Here is a 17,185-nt window from a genome sequence, read left to right as displayed (position 1 = left end):
TTATTTTCTGAAACTTGTGTAGATGACTAAGCTGAAATATTCCAGGACAAGAAGATTATGAAGTCCAGCCTACATATTGCTTGAACTGACTCAAACTATCTTTATCTATAGGCTTCATGTTGTCATCTGTGAGGTTATGCTATTGCAAAACAAGAGGGCAAATAGACAACTTTCACAGGGCAGGAGACACTGGGAGATCTGAATGGATGGTTATGACTGTGATCAGATTGAGCTGTTTGTGCCACTTCTGATAAATTAGAGCTTAGGGGACTGGTTGGGAGAAGACTGTACATAGCTCCTGAAATAGGGTGAACTCACAGAAGTCAGTGATAAGCTGTGGCTGACCTGCCATTACCAGCACCTCACTGATGCACAACAGCTGAGAAGTGGTAAATGTAATTTTAAAGTATATAATATACTTTATATATATACTTTATATATATATAAAATATACTATATAAAATATACTATATACTATATAATATACTTTGCCATTACTCTTACTGAGCTGCAGGCTATCAACATCAAAAGCCACGAGTAGGCTGATTGATTGAACGCTTGGGCCAACAGCAGGAGGCATAGTTGCTTAATAAGCTAGTTGGCCACTGCAGAAGTAAGGTCCATCCTCAGGTAAGTTAGTTGTTGGACACACAGACTTAAGAGAACCTGCTGAAGAGAGAACACAGGAGAAAGGAAGCTTAAATCCACCCTGATGTGTAATGCCCTTAGAAGAAACTGAAATTCATGTTACTGCAAGCTCCCCAAAAGATCTTTAAGCAGAATATAAACGCTTCCTCTCCCAATCCATTCTCTCTCCAACTGTTTATGGGGCATGAATCAATAGCCCTTTAGCCAAAAGATAACCCTATCAAAAATGTTCTTTCAGCTACTTGTACATGGTGACTAAATCAGGAAACAGTGTTAGCTTTGCAGATGATACAAAAGTTTATTGGGAAGTAAAGTGCTCAGTTTACAGACCAGTACATTCTTGATCATTGCAGAAGGCTTGCATAATTAACAGCTTCATAATGAGACCAAACACTGTACACGGCTTTTCTATGCAAAAAGTGAAAAAAAAAATCGTGCTAGAATCTAAAACTAAAAAATGAGATTATATCAATGTTGAGAACGTTTGTCACGCAGCCACGTGCTCACTGCACGGCCATTGTCACACACATGGATAACCCATGGAAACTATAAGCACTTCAAGATGAAGTTTGTTATAAGTAACGACACGTTACAGAAATACACCTTAACAAATACAGCTAGGAATGAAAATCCATTTTCATGAAAAAAACGAACATATAGTACAAAGAAAGGTAAGGCACACCTTCAGGAAAAAGGCACAGCCGGCAGCCTCCTTGCTAAGCCAACATGCCATAGGCTGAAACGTTGCTGGGCAAAGAATGCTGTGCCTCAGTGCTTTCTATTGGAAAGCATCATTTTAACTTCAGTTGTGCATCTCTCCTTCCAACAACAAATCGTCTATGACACGGAAGGCACAGAAAGTGCCTTCTATTTATCCTAGGATAAATGCAAAATATGGCAAATACAAAAAAAAAAGAAGGCACCATGTGACAGAGCTGAAGATGATCACATTGATTAAGTGTGGGGAGGCAGCTCTTAAATATTACCTTTAAAATGCTGATGAAACAGAAAGATGCACAGAGCCTATAGTTTGTATTACAGAGTAACCTGATTAACAGGTTACAAGCTGAGCATGCTTCCTCTGCTTAATGAAGCATAGTATAATGGAAAAAAAATAAAGGAGGAAAAAAGGACATACATATTATATTAAATAAAATGTCAGTAACCCAAGGATAACTCTGGAAAGAAAAAACAAAATTAAACTAAACAAACACGCACTTGCTAACTTAAAAAAGAGATGCTTCTTTGGCTCTTGAAAAGTGTCAGCTGTTAAAATGAATAGGGTGATATAACTGATGCCATTTTTCTTTTAAAAAAGTGCTTTTCAAAGCTTTTAAGCATTGCGTTCTTCTAGTAGAAAGCAGAAAGCCCACAGCCTATCACTGGGATGCTTTAGCCATAGCACGTTTTGTCTAAAGCTTGCTGCCCCTCATGAAACCATTCACGTATGGAAACTACAATAGATGTATGGAAACAGAATTCTGTCCAGGTGGATTTTGTCACATCTGGTTTCCATTCTACCTCTGCATTTTCATTTCTAAGGCCAACAGTCTCAGACTTGAACCTGGCACGTGCATGTGAAGTTCTCAAGATGCCTTATGAACAGAGTATTTGTTTTACCCACCACTTAGCTTTCCTTTAGTGGTCAGATCAGGAAGGGAAGCAGTGGTGTAGCCGGCTTGATGCTGACCAAACAGCAAAGCCTCTGCTACACATGGAGGTTATTCCCCCCATTTCCTCCTCCCCCATCAATGCCGTCTGACTGTGAGGAAGATGGCCGGGAGCTCCTTGACCGAGGCTGTCCATTCAGTCCCAGTGGTGTTCCCAGACGATGGCTCATCTGAGATGCTGTGTCATCTGACTCCCACCTCTCCAATTCCTCCCGTACCAGCCGCTCCATCTGCTCCCTGTGGATCTCATTATCACGGCCCAACCTTTCATCCTGAACAGATAGAGATACACGATGGAAGTGTAGTTCCCAAACTGCAGCCCATTCAAAATCCTGTTCTAGGAGGAATCTTTTCCTATGGGAAACCTTTACACCACTCAATATTTTGTAGGCTAGAATCAAATCACAGCTGCTGTTCCACAGTAAATGGCTTTCTTCCAGTAACGTAACTCCCATATTCTCACTTTCACTGTCGAAAGCAGTTTGCATTACAGTATTTAGCAAGCAAATCTATCTCCAGAAATGTAAGATATACTGGATGCCCTAGATTCTGCAAGAATCCTCCATAGAAAACTCTCTACACATCACAAAAACCAAGGGATGTTCAGGACATTAAAAGGTACTCTGTGGCCTCTGCATGACACAGGTCTTCTAGAAGATGGGTTCTCATATCCAAAGCTTGTTTCACATCTCTTCATAGAATCATAGAATCATTAAGTTTGGAAAGACATCTAAGGTTACCCAGTCCAGCCACCTACACATCCTCACCATGTCCACTACCATTTCCCTCATGGCCATATCTCCAAAGTTATTGAACACCTCCAGAAACAGTGACTTAACCACCTCCCCACACAGCCCGAAACAGTGAAACAAAACTCAAGACCGCTCAGCCTGAGTGAAGCCCTGCAACCTTACCACAGTTGCCTTCATACTCCCAAGCCAAGCAGAAGAGAAGTGTACTAGCACTAAATAAACATGCAGCCTGTGACCAGCAAGTGATGGCACAGGGCAGAGCTGGGGACACTGACCTCTGTCACTCCATCCAACAGCCGTCCCAAGACATCTCTTCTTTTCAGTTTGGCTCTCTCCATTGCTTCCAGCTTCACAATCACTGCATCAATCTTGGAGACGATGCTGCCAATGGAGTGTTCCATGCGATCCACTCTCCTCATGAGTCTGAGGGCAACAAACAATTATTTCAGCTCATTAAAAGCAAAAGTTCGAGTTCTCGCTAAACTTACAAACCTCAGTATTTTACTACTAAGAAAACAAATCTTTTGACTTGACAGTGTCGTGGCCATTTTCTCTCTTTTCAATGACCAGATCTGAAGTTTTATTTTCTTTTGGGGAGTAAGGAGCAGTTCCAACTGGTTCCTATGTGCCTCTCTGAATTATATGCAATTCAGGTTTGACTTGAAAGCTATTAAATGGATTGACTTTGGTACCTAGAAAAAATGTAATATATTTTCTTCTGAAATATTCAATGAGTATTTGGAGTTATAGGACAGACTACAACATATCTTAAACAAAAATAGGACAAGGGAAAAAAAAAATCTCACCCATGACACTTTGCTCCCCCAGGTGGACTAACTTACACTTGGAACTCTTCATAGGACACTCCACTAGAGCTGCTGCCCCTCCTCCTTGAGCTGTGCCCACTGTCTTCATCTTCATCTTCCTCAGAGTCATCCAAGCTCCGAGAAAAGCTGCGGCTGCTCAGAGGACGTGGCAGAGAGCTCCTGTCCAAGTCCAGATCCTCCTTTATGAAAACACAAGACACAGATAGGAAAGAGGTAAAGGCTTTCACATGGGGCCAGGGGTGTCCAGGCCAAGGACCTTCAGCTCTCCATCAGCTCCATGCTCCACCTTGCACAGGAAGCAGCACCATCAGCTCTGATGGAATGCTATGCAAATTGGCAACCTCACCCTCTCTTTCTCCAGGTCATCTCTCATCTGCTGGTGTTCATGCTCTGTCAGTTCTTGGTCCCCATCCTGATCGTATTTGGTAAATATTGCCTCAATCTCTGCATCAGTGTGGCCCTTCCTGAGAAGACAGTAAAAACAGATCCCTTACTTCTCATTTTTCATGTGCAAAAACAACTTTGTCTTAGAAAAGCAATGCATTCACAACAAACTTTCGTACTGAGCCAAGGTACAACTGAACCAAAAGTTGATTTCATTTGTATTAAAGGCATCACAGAGGCAAGAGAAACTTGTCAAAGACTCAGCATCAAATGTTTGGACATGCGTGCAATTCAAGATAAAAGAAGCAGCAGCTTCCTTACCCTTTTAGATCTTGCCGGAGTTCATCAAAATTTAATTTTCCACCACCCTGTCTCAAGCTTTCTGAAATGTCATCAACCGTGGTTTTCTTTAATTTAAGTTTGACCATGGCTTTGTTATAGCCCTAAAAGAAAAAATAATAACAATGAAATTTAACATTTCCATTGGTTTAACACGATGTTAATATACTTCTTCTGATTGCAGCTCCAAAGTTTAAAACTCTGAATGTCCATGTCCAGTATGTGTTCAAATGTTTCTGACCATGGTACAGCACCACACCCGTGCCAGACAGCATGAAAGTACATGTGCTTTTCCAAACTGAAGTTCAGGTCAAGATCTTAAGTCTGTGTTGGACAACCAAACTGGCAGCCTACCCCAGGAGTTCCCAACACATAACCCGGAGACCTGATCCATCACATTGCCTGGCACAAGATAACTCAAAATTCTGTACACAAACTGAATGGTGGTTTAGCTTCATCAATTTAGTATTTCTGTACGTACCTAGGCAGATGTATCCTATGTCATATTCACTAAGATGACACTTTGATACAGTCTCAGATTGCTACAATACTTTGTAATGCAAAGTTTTTGGTTGAGTGATTTACACTCAACTCACACTTCTTTATTTAACTAAGAGATATGCATTTTCCCCAGCTGTTGCCCACCTTCCTACGTACACTTTCTTTATAGCTTTATGGAATAGGGAGGATGGAGACATCAAACCAACACAATGTTACTTTTACCTTTCTGATAAGGTCAGACAGTTCCATTTCTGCCTTCTGTTGTGCCATATCCGATTTGACTTCAGAGTATGTATCATTGATAATGGCCAAAAACATGTTCTGTTCAAGACAGAAAAGAAAAGTCCACTTAACTCTACAAGTCCAAGTTCTACCACTTACATGACCTATTGTCCACTATCACTTCTTCTCATCCCAAAGAGCAAATAAAAAGCCTCATTAAGTACAAGGGACATTCTATAAATCTGAAAGTTACAGTGAAATATATGATGACTGCTACAGAATGCTAAGATTAGTACGTGGACAGTTTTGAAAGCAGTGCCTCCTCTTTTATTCTGTTGGCCTGTGACATCAGATGTGGATGTTGGTGGCATGGCAGTAAAGGCTGAACCTTCCCACCGGTATTCTGCTTGTTAAATGCTGATGGTGATTGAACAGTGGATGTGAGCACAGTGAGGTTGTGGGTGATGTGTTTCAGCAGAGGAAACAGTAGGTCACCTCTGCTGGTGCCAGTTTTCACAAGCACGGCACACAGGATCTTGTTCACTGCAGCCAAAAATGCATAGCTAATGATGGTGAATATCTTGAAAAGTATTTTGTAGCTGAGATTTTGCTCTATGAACAGTGTTAATCCTGCTCTTTTTATCTGTTGTAGTTTCCACGCAAATAAATAGGAGGCATTAGCTTTAGAGCAACATATGCAAAATCCTGCATTAATGGTTGTTACCTGATCAAATTACCAAAAACAACACACTATTCTGGGAATAATACCTGAGGATGTCCTGATCACATAACAGCTTCAAGTGGTATCACCACAAAACAGATTACTATACTGTAACGTAACTTCCAAACTACCTGGAAACTACATTCAGGGAGAAGGTGGTGGGGCTCTTAACTTATGTCAGTGTCTATTTTATATTAACTTGTTTATACCAAAACTATTTTATCTGGTGTCCTAGGTTACTAAGAGAGAGAATTTAGAAATGAAAAATTCTTCATAGTAAGAAAAAAAAACACCAACAAACAACACATCAACAATGCGGAGCACTATAAGAGAGCAACGACAAATCTACAGTGAGAACCTGTTTTAGAGGAAGTAAAGAGTGCAGCAGCAGACCAAGTAAATGCGAGACCTGATATATTCACCCTAAGTAGCCATAGGAATCCAAGAACAAGAGATGCAAAAATGATAATGTACCTAAAATCAATATGCCACCTACCCACCCCATGAAAACAAAGCTGTACATACCAAAAGAATGAAGAACATAAAGAACACAAATGTAGTGAAATAAATTGGTCCCAAAATGCGATTAGCTTCTTCAACCTCTGTGAAGTTGAAGTCTCCCAAAATGATGCGGAACTGAGTAAATCTTAAAAAAAACAAAACACATCCAGGGGTTGAGAAAAACACTTTTGGAGCTGTGCAGGAATTCTTCATCTATTTTACCATAACAGTCGGAATGAAGGGCAGCAGAGAGGTCTGCACTGCTGTAATACTCACTCAGACATTGCAGTAGTCAGCTTCTCAAACCTACTTCTAAGACTAGTAAAACATGCAAGACACAAAGTGTAACTAGTGTGGCTACTTATGGCTTTTGGACACAGCTAGGTAGAAAAGCAACCTGGTAACTATCTCAGCTGGACCAGTTGGCTGTTAAAGATGATAGACTCCACCTGGGAACCAGCCAACTAATCAGAACATCAGGAACAGAACACCACTGAGCACATGGTGTCAGGTATACGTCTCTAAAAAGCATCTATCACTACTGAGCTACCAACAGTAAGAAGCTTACAGCTCATCTCTGCAGGCAGATTGGTTTGATCTCTGGTGAGGCAATCAAATCCATTCACCAGTGCATCGAGAAATTATTCGTATTTCTTATTTTTTGCTTACATGCAGTCCTGGAAAGTGCTGAAGTCATCAATCTGAGTGCCGAAGACAAGATAGGCCAACTGAGCATATGCCAAGAAAATGATAAAAAACATAATTGCAAAGCCAACGACGTCTTTGACGCAGCGAGACATGGTTGTGGACAACTGACTCATCGTCCTGTTGAAGTTAACAAACTTGAAAAGCTGTTAAAAGAAAGAAACAAACAAACCACAACAACTGTGAAGACAAAGAAGATGATTTCTAACCCCACCTGCTGTCCAGCTCTTTACATGAGATGTATTAATGAGCTGGATGGGGACAAAGCCAGGTGATTTTCAATTAGAAATACATTGTTTCCAAAAAAACCTAAGACTTGAAATTTGCAGGAAAAAAAAACCTGAGAAAGCCAACTTCTGCTTGGACTCCTATTTGAAACCCTGGTTTCAGAGCAGTAGTATCAAGCTGCTTCCAAGAATGTGTAGGAGAAAGCAGTATCCACTAAGAAGTACCAATTTCTCAATAAAGGAGTAATGAAAACATTTCTTCACATATCTGATGTGACAAAGAGCTGAATACATCTTCTAGCCTTGAACAAGGACAAAAGCAGAGAGAGAATGAGAACCCTGCTTTCAATCTGCACAAAGTTACCTTTGTGCTCATACCTTCTCTCATGTTAGAAGAAGCATGACTAAACTCAAAGATATCAGGCAACACTGAGAACAATGAACATGCACTTTCTCATTTTAGAATATGGGTACATGTCTTAGAGTTACCTTAATCCAGACAAAAAATACAGTGACTGCAGCAATGTTGTTGAATTGCATTTGCCAATATGCCAAGGGTTCAAAATTGGGGAACGAGTTCTGATCTTCTAGTAGCTTCTTTAGGAGCATATCAACAGTTGACGTCCTGTAGATGCTTATTCCTATCGCTGCCACGGAGAGCTGAGTACAAAAGAAACAAATGAGCACATGGAAGGTGGTTATGGTTTTAAAACAGCTTGTGTTAGACAAGATTCAAACTACAACTTTGGGGTAGATCACAAAATGCATTTTATAATGAAACTATGACAGCTGTAGGGTGAGACAAATAGCCTGGGAGTAAGGGGATTTGGGAATCTCTTCCTTGCCCCTGCTGAAAAACAAAATCATGGTGAAAACTGGTGGGCTCAGAAAAATGAAGCCACTGTATGGAAGAAGTGGAAGGCACAGGAAAAAATATCAAAACAAAACATAACAAAAAAACTTAGATTTGTCCAAGACTGAAGGTACAGAATGGAAGTGGAACTGGATCTACTTCAGCTTTGCTGGCTTTGGATACCTTTGCAAAGGACAACCCAATGTAATTCTGAATCATATAACTTTAAATTCAAAGCTCAGATTTTTAGCTACACTGAGATTGCTGGTGAACACAGAGTCATTAATGTCTCCCACAGAGTGCATTTCAGAAAGCAATGTTAGACTTATAAATGTTACCTACCACAATGATAAGGATATCCAGACAATTCCAGAGACTTCTGAAGTAGTGCAGCCTGTGAATGTGAATTTCTAAGATCTCTTCCACCATGTAGTACAGAACAAAAAGACAAAACACCACTTCACAGGCTGCCAGGAAGAAATCCAAAGTGGAGATGTAGTGAATCAACTTCACTGGCTGAAACTGCCAGGATGTAAGAAGGCCTCCAGTAGCTGGAAATTCCACTAGCAGCCTGGAATTTAAAAAGGCAAAGAAAATTACTTCATTTAAATATTGTCCACAAAAACATGGAAAGAACTGTCTGCATCTCTATCTGCTTCATGCTTTGCAATCTCTGCCAGTGCTCCCAGTCATACCTTACAATGCAGAAAAGGTTGATGTTTGCATTGTAGACTGAGAAATCAATGAAAGCTGCTCTTGTCCCTCTGTCCAACCACAGGTTCTTCTTAAGGCTGGCAATCTGCACAGCTGTCACTTCCCTGGTCCTTGAGAGGTCCTGGTAATAACCAGCCCCACTGTACGTGGCCAGCAAGCCCCAGTGGCTGCTCCCATTCAGGTCCTTCTCATTGGTGTATGTCCAACTGTTTCGGTCAGGAGTGAGACAGCACATGTTAGATCTACTTTTAACATACAACCAGCAAGACAAACAAGAGCTGACCAAAAAACCCACACGTGTGTTGGGTGGTCCTGTGTGGAGCCAGGAGTTGGACTTCATGATCCTTGTGGCAACCTTCCAACTCTGGATATTCAATGATTCGTAGAGCAGTTTTATTTAGAAGCACAGAATCATTAAGGTTGGAAAAGACCACTGAGATCATTTAGTCCAACTGTCAAAGGGTTTTAAGGGTTACTTGCAAGTTTTCATGTCTGTACCCTGGGGAAAGAACTAACAAGGTTTGTTTCACCAACATAACAGAATGAGGATAGGAAGACAGGCAACAAGTAAATTAATTGTGAAAACAAAATGCACTGATCTGCTTACTCAAAAGTTCTCTTCTCGGGGGGAAGCTAAGAAAAACTGGTATTGATGTAGCTGTGCTTCACCTCCCAAACCCTTTCCAGAGTAACCCACATATTGTCTCTCAAGCAGAACTCCTCCTGTGTTTCAGCCAGAAAAGATGACCCAGCAAGTCCCAACACTCACCCAGCACTATGGACTTAGCTGGCTTTACAGACAGAACCTACAGCAATTCTAGAGCTGCCCCTGTGAAGTGACTTTCTGTACCACTCAGCATAATCTGGGTCAGAAAAAAAACATATTTAGTTGCCTACAAAATACTACATACGCTGTTCCATTTCGAAGCCCAAAAGGTGCAGTATCTTCATTGGCCACAGAATAGACATCATAGCAGTCTTTGATTTCATCTTTTAAATCCTCAGGAATTGAGCATGAACCATTCCTCACTTTCAGCTGCCGAATGCGGGGCACCCCTAGAAGCAGGTTCTCATAATAAATGAAGCTCTTGTTCTCTGCTATGGTTTTATTGTTGTACCACATATCCCAGTAGAGACCATCCAGCAGAGGGCCTTCTGTGAACTGTAAAGGAAGACAGAATTTTAGCTTGCATGTTGCTAGCACAGTTTTCACACATCAAATCAACAGCAAGATAATAACTGGCTTTTAATATTACCTTCCAGAAGTCATCCATTGTGGACAATGTTTTAAAGTCTGTTTTCTCCATTTTGGATACAGGTGTTTCCAGGAAGAGCTGTGACATAACCCTCGTGTAATAATACATGCTGGAACTCACTGTCCCGTATGTCACTGCACGTGGATTGGCAAGGGATGAGAAGAAAAAGATGGAGCAGATTTGAATACATCAAGTTGTACTTGTATAGATTCTACACTAAAAGACTAAGATCAGAACAAAATCCATAACGAATCAATTGTTGGTAATTGTAGTATTAATGGTTCTACAAAAAAAACAACTTCAAGAACCACAAAGGCTGGACTCAGGAGCCTGAAGAAGATGCCACTTCAGGCATCGTGAGAGCTGGGATGACCCCAGCTGGACTGGAACATCCATGCCCTGTCCAGGCAGAAAGGGATGCTCAACATGGGATACTGCCAATGACACAAGCTGTCAGTGGTTAGAAAACAAAACTCCACCCCAGACATTCAATGCTCTAAGAGAATCACTGCACAGAAAGTAATGACCGCATGCTGCTTCTGTTCCTCATTCTGGGCCAAGCATGTGGCTGAGGACCACAGAGCATAAACTATAAAATGACACACAAAGCCAAGCTGGCTTTGGAGAACAGTCTCTGGCACTGATGTCTCTGCTGCCTATAAATACATACAAGTAAGTACATGTAAATAATACAACAATTCAGGGTTAAAATTCAGAGAAGCTTGGAAGATTAGGTCTACAGCAAAAACATTTAAGCAGTGCTGACAAACTTACAGAAGCATTTTATAAAAGGGAAGAAAATGAGTTTTCCTGAGCAACCACAGAAGAACTATTTTTAATAAACTCCTCTGTGGCAAATCGCATCTGTGACTTGATTGCACAATACTTGGATTCTCACTACATACACTCTCTCAAAAATACAACAGCACAAGGAATGCTAACAGCACTTGGCCAGCAGTGGAAAGCATCCTCCTAATGTACACCTCAGGCCTCTCTGCCCCACAGTTATTGCTTATGTGTAAAGCTAAAAATGATGACGCTTACAGCATAGCTAAAGAGTTAGCAGCATCTGTGCCCATTTGACACAATGTGTGTTTCATCAAAAATATTTCCTATCACAAAACAAACAAACAAGCATCAAGCAAACTTATCCCTCTGGAGACAAATTTGTTTTCAAAGAATCACGTTACGTCCCTCACTACTACACCTCTCCCAGTGGTAGAGCCTCAGGCATTCCTACACTCACTTGTCCATAAATCTGCACCAAAAGTCTCACACAGGAAATGAACATGACATTCAGTATATAATGATTTGTGCAGTACGTCACCAAAACAGTTGAGCTGTGTCAACTGAATAATGTTTGCGGTTTGGATTTTTTTCATTTGCTCTTGTTGTAGGAATTCTGCTGCGGACAAGCAAAGCACTTGCTCTCAGATTATTAACACTCCTTGTGGTTTGTGTTTTTTTTTCAATGCAAGGTTTTCTTTAAAAACAAAAATGGCACCTTTTCCCGTTGCAGCTGGTCACAAAGACAACTCAACAGTCATTGGCACTGGAAACATTTAAAACAGAACTGTCCATGCTAATGACTGAGGGCTTGAAATCCGTCAGCTTTCCAGAGATAAACAAACTTTAATGCATGCAGATTTTGTTGCTAGTCTCCCTAGTGACCAAATAAAACATCACAATATGTTGTACTTGGCACCGATTGTCATGCAAATGTATGAACACCTTAATAGTTTTGACTACTAACAAATCAAAAACTTCTAAGGTGCAGAACCTCAAGCAACAATCCAACTACAAAATCAAGAGAAAGAAATAACTCAAAGTATTTTCCCCTACAATGGCCTGTTCATTACTCTGCCACTTCCCTGAAACACTGTGGATTTGCAAACAAGCAGTGCAGAACTGAACTGCACACATTAAGGCTGGGTAGTACTTACAGACGCACAGCACCACAAGGAAGATCACATACGTAACCAGCTCCCGCAAAACACTTCTCAGGTATCTCTCTCTGCTGGTGTTGTTTTCTTCCATCAGCCTTGTACCCCACAGACCTAGCAAGAAAAACATACGTAGTTATATACACAGGTGTCTGATCCTGGATACCTGGAGACATAGCTAGTGACATACCCAATGTCATACACTGACTAAAGAGCCAAATGGCTTTGAAAGCTTCATTAACGTCATGTCTGAAAATATTATCAGATAAGTGAAAATGCACATTCCATATCAAAACATTTTTTAGTAATTTTAATTAATTAACCAAAAGAAGGGTATGTCAGTCAAGCACCTCGAGCTTCACAGAGTTATACTTACGTATGGGAACTGAGTCATAGCCTGGACCACTGATTGAGCACCTGGAGAAAGGACCCAGTCAGCCTTGGGAGCACAAGTGAAGGCAATTCACCAGTGCAACTGGAAGGGGTGGAGCCTGGTTGCACCTCTTAGACCTCATTTAAGGGCTGACTGCTACTGACCTCTTTGGTAGAACTTCCCCCTATGAATCTAGCATGTTTTCTGATACAGATCAGCAATCTTCTTCCCTTTCTTTATAGCAGCTTTCTTTTATGCCAATCTTTCCATCATTACATCTCTGGTGTAACGCCTTTCCCATTGCATTGATCTGTCCAATTGCTACAACTTGGCATTCCTAAAAATGCAGCCTAAGAGAACTTAACAGACAGCAGTCAATCCTGCCAAAAGGGTAACAGGAAAGCAAAAGGATCTTTTAAATGGAGTTGCTATCAGAAATATTTGTGTGACAATGGAAAGCAGGCAGTGATTTCCATCCTTATTTCTGGGTCCTAATCCAAACCATAACAAAGCTGAGAATGGTTGCTGACATTCAGCTGAGAACTGCTGCTGTTAGGGAACTCCTCTTGATTGAAGCCTAAACAGAGCAAGGTGATTAATCTAAGCTAATGATGAGAGAAAAAGGCATCTGAAAATAGAAATTCTCTTTTGCCAAACTCCCACCCTTTCCCCTTTCAGATATTTTAAATTGCCAGTCAAAGGCATCCTTCACATTCCCAAAGGATGGAAACAGCGTAGACCCAACATTCCTAGGGGAAAAAAAAAACAAACCTTCAATCTATCAAACATACCACAGTAACCTGAAGCCAAAGGAACAGCAACAAGGAGCAGACAACATAAGTTGTGCACCAGCAACCTTCCTGCTGACCTCTGGTCACATCCCTGGACTGGTTAATTACATTATTTGCTAATATCAGCCCCCAGTAGAACATTTTCAAAGCTGTTCTTTAAGGCTAAATCTGAAAGCACAGAGATAAGGACTGCAGCTCTACTAAACAAAGTGCCAAATGCTCACCATAAGGTCATTCTTATAGGCAGAAGCACAAAACCAAGAACATTCAGAGTCACTATTAATACAGAACTCCACAAATCCAGCCTTCAGTATAGCAGTACGTTGCACTAGCAACCCTCATAATAAAGGCAGGAAAACATTACAGAAGAGAGGAAGAACAGTCTGGAACAGCCAGCAAGAAAGCTGGCGAGCATGCTGAGTCCTGGCCGTCAGCACATTACTCACCAACAAGAAATGCAGTGAACAGAAAGCTTGCAAGCTCCATTTCTGTCTTGGTAGAAAATAGCTGCAAGTCAGCAGTGAGCAGAAAGTTGCATACAGAAAAAAAAGCCAACAACAAAAATCCAGCATCGGAGATCACATAATGGCCTTTTCATTAAACAACCTCTAGATTTGCCTGGCAACCACCTGGAAGCACTCAACAGTGGACATGTTTTTAGAGGACAAGTACAGTATTCTCCTTCTTGCCTTATTTGAATTTTGTTCTAGGTGCATCTAAACGCATAGTGGTTGTAAACAAAGCTGGATTCAAGTAGACATCTTCTGCCAGCACCAGAATCATTATTTCTAGCCTTGATTAAAGGATTTCCACTTCATTTCTTATGTAAACTTGTTATTCCTCAACTTTTTGACTTTACATATACACACATACAATTCATATATATTACATAAGTATGTAGTGTACAGGGAGAACAGGTTAGGGAGAAGAGATGAAGGAGGTGGAACTAAGAATAGGAATGAAAAGAAAACATGAGAAGGAGAAGCAAAGTAGAAGGGATGAAGAAGAGAATGAGAAAGGATGGAGAGGCTAAGGTAATGGAACAGAAAAGGGAAGATGAAGGAGAGGAGATGGGAAACAAGAGAGAATGAAGAAAGGATGGAAAAGGAACAAAGAATGAAGAAGAGTAGAAGGGATGCAGGAGTGCAAATGGCAAACAGAAATGAAGAAATAAGAATGATAAAGAAGCAATGGAGAAGGAATGAAGAATGAGAAGGGAAGGATACGAAACAGAGAAAGAAAGGAAATGGGAAGCAGAGAAGAAGGGATGGGAGAGCTGGGAAGGAGATGGAATGATGAATAGAAAGCAGTGAAGAAAATGATGGAGAAGGAACAGAAACAGGGAGGAATAAAGAAAAGAATGGGAAAGGAATGTACACACACATATACACACATACACTTTTATATTGGTAAATCCAATTTATAAGGTATAGAATGCATTCATTTGTTTTTATGAAAAAGTTCTAAAAGTATTCAGTAGTTGGGTAGAGACAATTACAGCTGTCCCTCAGCACACACAGTGCCAAAAGCAAGCTCAGGTGGGCACTGCTAGCTGATCTTCCTACAGAGGAGTTCAGGTACTAGCAGAGAGTGAGGACCATAGTCCTGGCCAAAGGCTGATCCTCCCAAGAAGAACAAGGGCAACAAAACCACGTAACATTCAAAAAGAAGTTCACACTCCTTCCTGTGGTACTATCAGAGCCAGCAGTAATTCAACTCAGTACAAACTGGATGATTTTTATCACAATGAATTAATGACTGAAAATGGCACTTGATATTTCCACTTAACAATAACCAGGAAAATCTTTCAAGACAGCCTCAGTGTACATAACTTTGTACTGACGCATGTGATGACATAGTAACACTGGGAGATGGAGTACAGCTCTGATGGGAAGATTGCCTTTCCCACCTGGCTCTGGAAACAGACATTAATCTCATCCATCAACACTAACAGAGACTGAATTACTTCCCCTTAACAGAGGTGAACAGCCACGATCTCCTCTCCCTGGGCAGCTGGGATGGCTGCTGGGGAGATGTGCAGGAGAAGAGGGGTTAAGGTCACTTCAAGGACACTTACACCAGAATTCAAAGAGAATCTCCAAAGACAGGAAAATGAAAGACAGATAATCATGCACGGTCAAGTTTCTATTCTCTTACTAGATCCTTCTACAGTCTCCCTGATCACTGAAGTTATCAAACTCCTATTACATGCAGATGTATTTCACAACTAACAGCAAGAAAAACTCAAGATGTCATTGTCTCTCAGCTGCTGAGCAGCAGTCAGTCTATCCATGTTATCACCACTACCACCTGTGATATACAAAGGACTAATCCTCTGCTTTCTTGCATTGCAAGAAAAATCATAGAATCATAAAATAATTAAGGCTGGAAAGATCACTAAGATCATCCAGTCCAATCATCAGCCCATGCCTGTGACTACTCTAGGCCACATCACTCAGCATCACATCTGCCTTTTCCTTGGACACCCCCAGGGAGTGACTCTATCACCTTCCTAGGCAGTCTGTGCCAGTGCCTCACTGCTTTCTGTTAAGAAATTGTTCCTAATGTCCAGCCTGAACATCCCCTGGTGCAGCTTGAGGCCACCACCTTTCATCATACTGCTGTTACCTGAGAGAAGAGGCCAACCCCTCACCTGACCACAACCTCATTTCAAAGAGCTGTAGAGTGATGAGGTCTCTCTCAAGCCTCTTCGCAGACTGAACCAACCCATAAGATACAACTTCACTTTCAACATCGCATACATTTGATTAATGGGCTTTCATCCACATCAGTTGAATGTATGCGAGATGCTTCTACGCCAGAGGTGGTTCTCATCTTTCAGCCTGAAAGCAGAAATTGAAGGTTCAAGTGACAGATGGGCACCAGCTCTCCAAGCACTCCTTTCTGCACGACACTCTTGATATAAAACATGTAACTATCGCTGTTACTTTGTCCTGGGTGTCTTGCTCTCTCGTTATATAGTGACATATTTATTGCAACACTTTCTGCTGCAAAGATCCCCCAAGGCTATGACCTCTGCAAGCCGACGGTACCCAGGTAAACCACCACAACGATCGGGAGGGATTAACTGCGGTCTGGGACAGAGAAATCGTTAAAGCAAATAACTTTTGAACGCACACGAAAGACAAGCAAAGGCAGAAAGCACAGGAGACGGCCCAACTCGAACCCCCTGCTTAAAACCAAGTGTGTTTTTGGCGCTTCTGCTCACGCCACGACAGGCAGCGACTCGAGGAAAGCTCATCTCACCTCGCAGCCGCCGTGCCAGCCGCTTGGCCCAGGCGCTGCGGAGCGGCGCGGAACCCTCGGGCGGCCCCGGGGGGCGGCTCCGCACCTCCGCCGGGATCCGCCGCTGCCGCCGTCCGCTGCCCACCGAGGACGGAGCGGCCGCGGGGCCGCCCCACTCCGCGTCCATCTCCAGCGCCGGCCCCGCAGCCACCGCCCCCTCCTCCTCCTCGGGCTCGAAGCCCGGGTTGTCGCGGCTCCAGGCGGACAGCGGAGGGGACGGCGGGCAACAACCGGCCCGCGCCGACTCCCCCAGCCGCCCCAGCTCCAGCTGCTCCCGCCCGCGGGCCGCCATCGCCCGGCGCTGAGCCGCCCCTTCCCCGCCCTCGGGGCCGGCCCGGAAAGCCCGGGGCACGGTGGGAGAGGGGGTCGGGCCGCCCTGTTGCCTCCCGCCCCTTTCCCCTCCTCGGGGCCGTCCCGCTGGAAGAAAGTGTTTTGGGGGTGGGAGAACGGGG

At 42.4% G+C, this 17,185-nt stretch overlaps 1 protein-coding gene across 1 annotated transcript; it reads right to left on the bottom strand.

Moving 5' to 3' along the window:
• Positions 1–928: 928 nt before the first annotated feature.
• Positions 929–17,077, bottom strand: PKD2 (polycystin 2, transient receptor potential cation channel). The gene is made up of 15 exons (XM_072336484.1): positions 16,695–17,077; positions 12,264–12,377; positions 10,321–10,454; positions 9,976–10,226; positions 9,046–9,270; positions 8,693–8,921; positions 7,987–8,157; positions 7,235–7,416; positions 6,590–6,710; positions 5,344–5,442; positions 4,603–4,724; positions 4,244–4,361; positions 3,913–4,076; positions 3,346–3,493; positions 929–2,590 (listed from the first exon to the last, which is right to left on the bottom strand). Exons 1-15 carry the CDS (start codon positions 17,023–17,025, stop codon positions 2,357–2,359), a joined length of 2,643 nt encoding a protein of 880 aa, XP_072192585.1. The 5' UTR covers positions 17,026–17,077; the 3' UTR covers positions 929–2,356.
• Positions 17,078–17,185: the final 108 nt, after the last annotated feature.

The sequence above is a fragment of the Excalfactoria chinensis genome, chromosome 4 (assembly GCF_039878825.1).
Source record: "Excalfactoria chinensis isolate bCotChi1 chromosome 4, bCotChi1.hap2, whole genome shotgun sequence".
Classification (NCBI taxonomy): Eukaryota; Metazoa; Chordata; class Aves; order Galliformes; family Phasianidae; genus Excalfactoria; species Excalfactoria chinensis.
The sequence above is the reverse complement of the archived record's forward strand: the minus strand, read 5'-3'. Positions and strand labels throughout refer to the sequence as shown.

Coding starts and splice junctions, on each gene's coding strand:
- PKD2 (XM_072336484.1), bottom strand. CDS start 17,025: ATGGCGGCCCGCGGGCGGGAGCAGCTGGAGCTGGGGCGGCTGGGGGAG. Junction 10,455..12,263: donor CCTTGTGGTGCTGTGCGTCT/GTAAGTACTACC, acceptor ATCCACGTGCAG/TGACATACGGGACAGTGAGT. Junction 4,725..5,343: donor TGTCTGACCTTATCAGAAAG/GTAAAAGTAACA, acceptor TTTTTCTTTTAG/GGCTATAACAAAGCCATGGT.